Source organism: Saccostrea echinata, unplaced genomic scaffold, assembly GCF_033153115.1.
Source record: "Saccostrea echinata isolate AGI-Se365-2 ecotype Australia unplaced genomic scaffold, CSIRO_AGI_Sech_v1 ptg000028l, whole genome shotgun sequence".
Lineage (NCBI taxonomy): Eukaryota > Metazoa > Mollusca > Bivalvia > Ostreida > Ostreidae > Saccostrea > Saccostrea echinata.
This window is the reverse complement of record NW_026889777.1, coordinates 6,700,266-6,708,929: the sequence shown is the minus strand read 5'-3', so window position 1 is coordinate 6,708,929 and position 8,664 is coordinate 6,700,266. Positions and strand designations below refer to the sequence as shown.

Here is an 8,664-nt window from a genome sequence, read left to right as displayed (position 1 = left end):
AAATCAAGATCGTAACCAGAAGAGAGCTGTTGCGTCTACTGATGTTACAAGTGAAGTACAAGACTTTAATCTACGAGAACAGAAATGTGAATTCTGTGAAAGTAGAACCCATGCACTGAATGACTGCAAGAAGTTTGTAACCAAAGGACTTCAAGACAGATACAACTTCCTGCGAAATAATGGATAGTGTTATGGATGTCTTAGGAAAGGCCACATAACTAAAAAATGCAAAGCAAGACTTAAGTGTTCCATATGTAGCAGGTGTCACCCTACGATCCTACATGATCCTGCGAAATGTGTATCAAAACATACAGATGAAGACAAAGAAAACATTAATCCTATGTCAACAGATGTCAAAACTACATGCAAGTTCTCCAAACCTCACATCACTGCCTTTAGTGATAAATGGGCCGGAGAAACAACCTGTGCTATGGCAATAATTCCAGTGAGAGTAAAACTGAAAAATAAACCGTATAGCATAGAAACTTATGCATTCTTTGACTCTGGCAGCAGTGTGTCATTTTGTACAGAAAACATAATGCATAGGCTTGGAGCAAATGGCAAGAAGAAACAAATCACTATAAAGACAATGGGGAATTCTCAGAGATTGAACACATATGTTATCAGTGGTTTGCAAGTGTGTGGACTTTCAATGGAACATGTGATTGATCTACCGAATGTGTATACAAAGGAACATATGCCTGTATCAAAAGAACACATTCCAACGCAGCAAGAGTTAAAACAGTGGCCACATCTCTCAACAATTCAAACATCAGAAATAGATGCAGAAATTGGAATTATGATTGGAAATAACATTCCAGATGCCTATTCTCCATTCGAAGTAATTGCTGGGCCAAGTGGTTCTCCCCACGCAACAAGGACACGACTAGGATGGATAGTATGGAATGTCATTAGAGAAAATGCATCAGATACATATGACGTAAACAAAGTAGCTATAGAAGATGCTCAGGAAAGAGACAGAAACTTAGAAAAGATGGTGAAAGATTCCATAAACTATGACTTTCCAGAACGTCTTGTGGATGACGTAAAAGAAAACTCTTTAGGAGATAAGAGCTTCTTAACTCAAGTTTCAGAATCTATTCACATTCAGGATGGTCATTACTCAATTGGACTTCCGTTTAAGGATCCCTTAGTTCAGTTACCCAACAATATCATGCAAGGATTTCAGAGACTTGGGAGTCTAAAGAAGAAACTGATAAAGGATCCAAAGGTTAGAGATGACTATGTGACTTTTATGAACAAGCTGTTTGAGAAGGGATATGCAGAACCTGTTCCACAAAGTCAGCTACAAAGAGAGGCTGGCAGAGTGTGGTACCTACCGCACCACGGAGTTTACAACAATAAAAAACCAGGGAAGATTAGAGTTGTGTTTGACTGCTCTGCAGTGTATATGGGGATTTCACTAAACAGCCAGTTACTCCAAGGACCCGACCTAACAAATAGTTTACTTGGTGTACTTTTAAGATTTCGTCAGGAGAAAATTGCTATACAAGGAGATATTGAGGCTATGTTTCACCAAGTATTAATCCCCGAACAAGATCGAAACTGTCTAAGATTTCTGTGGTGGAAGGATGGCAATCTAGATGCCATCCCTGAACAATACATAATGAAAGTTCACATCTTTGGAGCCACTTCCTCTCCAACTTGCTGTAACTATGCACTACAACAGACAGCTAAAGAATATGGTTCCGACTTTGATCCTACAGTGGTGACCACAGTACTCAAGGATATGTATGTAGATGACTGTTTGGCTTCGGTTGACACAGAGAAGAAAGCGGCCCTACTCATTAAAGGTCTGTCTACACTTTGTAGCAAAGGTGGTTTTCATCTGACAAAATGGATTAGTAACTCAAAACAAGTCTTAGAATCTGTTCTAGAAGATGATCGAGCTAAAGATGTGCAGGAATGGAACCTTGAAGGTGAAAGTGAAACACTCGTAGAACGTGCACTAGGTGTGTACTGGCTTGCTAACAGTGACCATTTAGGATTCCTGATAAACATTAAAAATCAGCCAACAACCAGAAGAGGAATTCTATCAATAGTGAGCTCAATATTTGATCCTCTTGGTATCGTGTCACCTTTTGTGATGACAGCAAAGACACTTCTTCAAAAAATGTGCAAAAATTCAATTGGATGGGATGAAGAGAATACAGGAAGTCAGCTTAAGGACTGGAAAAATTGGCTGACGCAAGCAAAGGAACTTGAAAATGTAACACTTGAAAGATGCTACAAGCCACAAGACTTCGGGAGAACGACATGTCAGGAGTTGCATTGTTTTGCAGATGCCAGTGAAGTTGGAATAGGAGTTGTTATATATCTACGACTCATCAGTGAGACTGGAAAAATCCACTGTTCCTTTGTTCTTGGAAAGTCACCGTTAAAAACAGTGACGATACCGAGGCTTGAGTTGACGGCATCAACTTTAGCAGTGAAATTATGCAAGATAGTTACAAAACAGTTGGATAACCAAGTTGATCAAGTTTACTTCTGGACAGATAGCATGTCAGTTCTTCGTTACATAAATAACACAAAAACTCGTTTTCAAACATTTGTTGCCAATAGGCTTGCCATAATTCATGCAGCAACTACAGTCAACCAGTGGCACTATGTCAACTCTAAAGATAATCCAGCAGACTGTGTGTCAAGGGGAATACTAGTAGTAAGTAGATTTCTTGACTCAGCAGCATGGTTCAGTGGTCCTGAGTGGTTATGGAAACCGGATGTTTCATGGCCGTCTTCTGAAATCATTAGTGATTCGTCAGAAATTGACAGTGCTGAAATAAAGGACAGCATCAACACAGCAGTTAAAACAGAAACAGTGGAAGGAATGGAAAGATTACTCCAGCACTTCTCTTCCTAGAAAAAGCTGAAAACAGTGACTGGATGGCTACTCTTAGCACGAGAAAACCTCAAAGGAATAATGGAGAGGAAAAGAGAACGGAGATCAAGAATGATATCGGAGGGATTTACAGAAGAGAAAATACAAGAATTGGAAATGAAGGAAATGCATAACAGATTGAAAAATGCTACACAAAGACCTTCATTAAATGTAGACATTCTTGACAGAGCAGAAACAGACATTTTGAAGTATGTGCAGATGAAGCATTTTGCCCAAGAATTTAAAGACTTGAATTCAAGTGAAAATGGAGTTGTGAAAAGGTTATCAAGATTAGCCAAGTTAGACCCAATTGTTCACAATGGAGTTCTACGTGTAGGCGGTAGACTTAAGAAACTGGATACAACTCTTAACAGTAAACATCAAGATATTATTCCCAAAGAGTCTGTATTAGCCAGGTTGATAGCAGAGGAAGCACATAAATCTGTCGGACTCTTGGGAAAAAATTTAACGCTGGCACTTATCCGTGAAAAATATTCGATTCTTGGTGTGTCATCAATTTTGAAGTCCATCATTTCCAGATGTGTTATATGCAGAAGATATCAGGCACCTACTTTGAAACAGAAAATGGCAGACCTTCCCAGCGAGAGACTGAAACCTGATGAACCCCCTTTTACTCGAGTGGGAATGGATTATTTTGGTCCATTTGAGCTTAAAAGAGGAAGCAGCATAGTAAAACGGTACGGTGTCATATTTACTTGTCTATCTTCCCGAGCAGTACATTTAGAGGTTGCCTTTTCCTTGAATACAGACTCCTGTATTGACGCCATTCGAAGGCTTATTGCACGACGAGGAAAACCAACTTATATAGTGTCTGATAATGGAACAAATCTCGTTGGTGCAGAACGTGTGCTAAGAACAGCACTTCATTCCTGGAATACGAACAGCATTTCCAGTCAATTATTACAGTCAGGAATTGAATGGAGCTTTAATCCACCGGCTGCGTCTCACTTTGGAGGAGTATGGGAACGCCTCATCAGGATAGTCAGGAAAATCATGTATTCTGTTCTACATGAACAAACAATTCATTTGGATGATGAGGGACTGTTAACCTTGTTTTGTGAAATTGAAGCTATTATGAATGGACGACCCCTTACAGAAGCTTCAGATGATCCGAATGACCTTTGTGCACTTACACCAAATCATATACTACTCATGAGATCAGGAGAGAGCTTTCCCCCTGGAATTTTCCATACTTCTGACAACTACGCAAAACGTCGATGGAAGCAGATTCAGTATTTGGCTGATGTTTTCTGGACACGTTGGATCAGAGAATATGTACCCCTTCTCCAACAGAGACAGAAGTGGCTGAAGCAGGAAAGAAACTTACAAGAGGGTGATTTAGTTCTCATCGTGGAAAACACTCCAAGAAACGCATGGAATCTCGGTAGAGTGCTCGAAGTGATAAAGGACAACTATGATGTTGTGCGTGTTGCGAGGATAAAGACATTGTCTTCCATTATAACGAGGCCAGTGACAAAACTTTGTCTTCTTTTGGAAACAGATTGTGAAAAAGAGAAAACAAATCAGTGAACCTTTGTGCAATGAAATGTTTAGTGAATGAACTCATTTTGGATACATCGTTTTGTCCATTTTTGGTATATTGAGAAATATGTTTTTGTAAAAACACATTTAGGGGCCGGTGTAATGGACAATCTGTATATCTTATTTTGAATTCCAATTTTGTCCGTAAGTTTCGATTTCTGTGCATTCCAATTTTATCAGAATGATACGTTTATCAAATGTTGAGAAATGCACGAGCGCCATATTTAGATCAGTGAGTGCAGTAGTTTGTTGTGTTCTAGCTGAAAGTACCAGACATACATCACGGTAATTATATATTAATTATTTATTACATACTGTCTGCTATATGCATTTACTTGTTACATTGAATTTGAATAGGAATTTGTCATATTACCACTATTTGCAAAGTTTAAAAGAAGGAGCACTTTTTGTGTCATGATTTATATTGATAAAAGGTTACATTATATGTATATTCTGTTTTGAGTACAAGTATTTATTATATTTACATTTTATTTGTAGTCAATCTATGTCAGAAACAGGGACTTTGTCATACTATGTCAGAAACAGGGACTTTGTCATACTATGTCAGAGACAAGGACTTTGCTATACAATGCCAGAATGTGTTCATGTTAATAAAGACATTGAATTGAACCTGTGTCGTTGGTACAAGAGAACACTACATGCTGATCATATAAATAGTTCATCAGTAAAAATGCTTACTGTACAGTTCAAATGGTAGAAAAACATAAATCTTTATCACTTATAATACATATGAAACTTACTCTGTGGTGTATCAAACTTATCTCTATTGATTACATGCGGTGTGCTGCACTTCCAGCCATCATGTGTTTACATCCTAAAAATAACTTGTACCTGAATTCACAAACAATAAAAGACAGTTTGTTCATAAAATGGTTCCACTACACTCCCCGCTTATTTCTACTAGAAATCATCTCAACAAAAATATACAACATCTTAATAAACGAGAACAGTTAGAATCTACGCACTAAACAAGTAAATCAACTCTGTTACAGGTTTAGTGTACAACACTGGTTTCTCACTTTTAATTACACGTACAGACACTTTTCTAACTCGGCCATCCTCACTTTCAAAACACTGTTCTATGACACCAGTTGGCCACTGCCACTGGGGGCCTCTGTGTCCTTCATTAGTACAGGGTCACCTTCATTGAAACTTGGCTGTTCACTATCCCATTTCTGACGCGCTTGTAGTGTCTTCAAGTACAGACCCTGAAACGTGCTACTACCCCACACGCTCGCTGCACGAACGGTACACGCTCGCTACACGGTTTGCACGAAACGCTGCACGGTTTGCACGAAACGCTACACGGTTTACACGAAACGCTTTGCATGAAAGGCTGCACGGTTTACACGAAAGCCTGCACGAAACGCTTTGTACACGTTTCTCACACGCTTTGTACACGATTCTCGCACGTTTTGGCCTCGATCTGGATTTTCTATTCGGAATCTTTCGGACTTTATTAAATTAAGTAAATTACGGATTAATCAAAGATTAGTTAAGAATTACAATTATTCAGATTAAGTTAGGATTAGAGCTCGCTACTCCAGTACTATATTAACAGATAAAAATACACAATGTTAAGTTGTATTTAATTTATATTATAGTTGTCAATGAGTATGTGACGCGCCCGGTGAAATGCCTATCATCGTCTATGTACAAAACTTTTTCACTAGATTCTAAATTACGCACCGAAAAAAATAATTATATTTGTAATTCATAATCTTTAATTACAGCATTCAATGTTTTTACAATTATAGTTTGATATTAACAAATCGTTTTATTACTGACAAATAAACCCAGTTATTGATTTGAAAAAAAAAAATGATTAAATTGTGTATGATTTCTGTAAACGGATTGATTTTCTTTCCTTTTCTTTTTTTTTATTATTGATTGATTTATTCAATTTTTGATTTAGTAAATAAATACTTTCATTTGATTGAATTAGGTTCTGTCTATAATTTGCAAAGGTAATATGTACACTAAATCAAGTAGGAACATTGTGCAGGATGGGGGGGGGGGGGGAGGGTAGATTACCGAGATCTTACTTCTGTTCATGGCTAAGTATAACTGGCACTTGTTTCAGTAAGTATACCATTGGGAAAAAATTATTATAGAAACAAATGCTCGTTCTAAGGAAAAAAAAGATATCCATATCTTCAGCGGGACCCGATACATGTAATTCATATACTGCACTTTAATTAGAATGGTAAATATATCGCTTCATTACAGAATCAAACTTTAACTTATCATTAAAATTTAATATAGTAGAGAAGCCGGGGGAATAGGTATTGTAATGCTTTAGTTCTCCATTTTGAGGCATTGTGTTTATCAAATAAAAACAATATACCCACCACCTTGTAAAATCCTTGATTTCAAATCCCGTCCAGACAAAAAAAAAAAAAAAAAAAAAAAAAAAAATGTACAATGTAATCAATATAGTCGCGGCCCTTAACAATACATTCAATATACATGAATACATGTCCAGTGCCCTAAAAACTAAAAAATATGCTCTAGAACTGCGTGATTAAAAAAACAATTAATATATAATTACTCCGGATTTTTTTCTTTACATTTTATTATTCACGAATACACTGGCAAATTAATTCACTGTTTACAGAGAATCGGATAAATTTAAGAAATAAAATCCACGGGTATTTATTTTTACCCATTAAATACTAATACAACTATTAAATTTCACGAATTAAAAATCAATCGTTATTGTCGGGTGTCATCTTAGCCATGACTGATAAAAGATAATACACGTACATGTAGCAGAACAAGTTTTCAGTTCCCGGCACGCGGAGCCCGTGATCGCTGTTGTAAATGACCTTGATCACAGTCGTAAGAAGAGTGTCGGAAGTGTAAAAAAAAGATTCCAATACATTTTTAAGGGGTGCATCACGCGCACCCCGAAAAAAAAATATTTTCTTTAAAAAGAAAATTATCTATAAAAAACATGTAAATAACAAAAACTCAAAGTTTGTGTTTACATTTATACACACACCCCAACCCCCGGAAATATTTTTAACCTTGTATTTGCAGATGCATGTGAATTATGATTCATTTATAAGATAATTATTAATCAACCAATTTAATGCTTAAAAAGACTATAAATGACTCATCGTTTAATTTTTTTTTTTCTATCACAATCTTGTAATAAAAGAAAATTATGCTCGTTTATAAAGAAAAAAAAAATAATTGTGCTCCCCGGCCTAGAATTATCATACTTCACATTTATAGCAACGCAATAAACTTAGTATTTTACATTTCACGCCTGCATTATCTATTTATTATTTTGCATTAATCACCCATATGTTAACGTTTTTGTAATATCTATATACCACAACTGTAAAATGGTGAAGAGATTCAAATAAATGAATGAAAAGGACAAGACCGGATTATTGATGATTTTTTTAAAACGATGTTCAGTATTGCTCCCTTTTAAAAAATGTATTGAATCAAATATCTTAAAATTGATGTGCGTATAATTAATTACTTTGAACATATTTTTTTCCTTCTTTATTTAAATAAAAAAAGAAAGAAAATCAAACAAATATGTAATGCATTACCGAGTAATTTTATTTTGTTGTTTCTGTAATTTTTTCTCTCTTAAAAAACCACCGGTATAATATATTCGAATAATATTAGTTACAAACAACAGAGAATGACATGTTGATCCATCAGTAGCCATATTTAAAATAAAATGAATTCCAAATGAATCCTACACGTTTCTCACACGATTCTTGCACGAAAGTCGCACGTTTCTCACACGGTTTTTACACGAAAGTCGCACGTTTCTCACACGCTTCTCGCACGCTCGCTACACGGTTTGCACGAAACGCTTTGGGGCTTACACGAAACGCTGCACGGTTTACACGAAACGCTACACGGTTTGCACGAAACGCTGCACGGTTTACATGAAACGCTACACGGTTTGCACGAAACGAAAAGCGCACGAAAGTCACACGCTTTTTGGGGGTAGTAGCACGTTTCAGGGTCTGTATCTTTCTTTCCACTGTGTTCAGAACTGTTCAGCCAAGACTTGTACTTGACGCCATTGTGACTTAATCATGTCTTTAACTCCAAAATGCTGAAGTGGCTCCACTTGTTGACCTGTCTTTAGTGTTAGGATTGTTGCCGGGGATAAGACTGTTGGAGAATCTGGATCCGAGGACACTGCA

At 36.7% G+C, this 8,664-nt stretch overlaps 2 protein-coding genes across 2 annotated transcripts; both read left to right on the top strand.

Moving 5' to 3' along the window:
• The first annotated feature begins 340 nt into the window (after positions 1-340).
• Positions 341-2,881, top strand: LOC133193954 (uncharacterized). The gene has a single exon (XM_061329865.1). It carries the CDS (start codon positions 341-343, stop codon positions 2,879-2,881), a length of 2,541 nt encoding a protein of 846 aa, XP_061185849.1.
• A 60-nt stretch (positions 2,882-2,941) lies between these two features.
• LOC133193953 (uncharacterized) lies at positions 2,942-4,450 on the top strand. Its single transcript, XM_061329864.1, has one exon. The coding sequence runs from the start codon at positions 2,942-2,944 to the stop codon at positions 4,448-4,450; it is 1,509 nt and encodes a 502-aa protein (XP_061185848.1).
• The last annotated feature ends 4,214 nt before the right edge of the window (positions 4,451-8,664 follow it).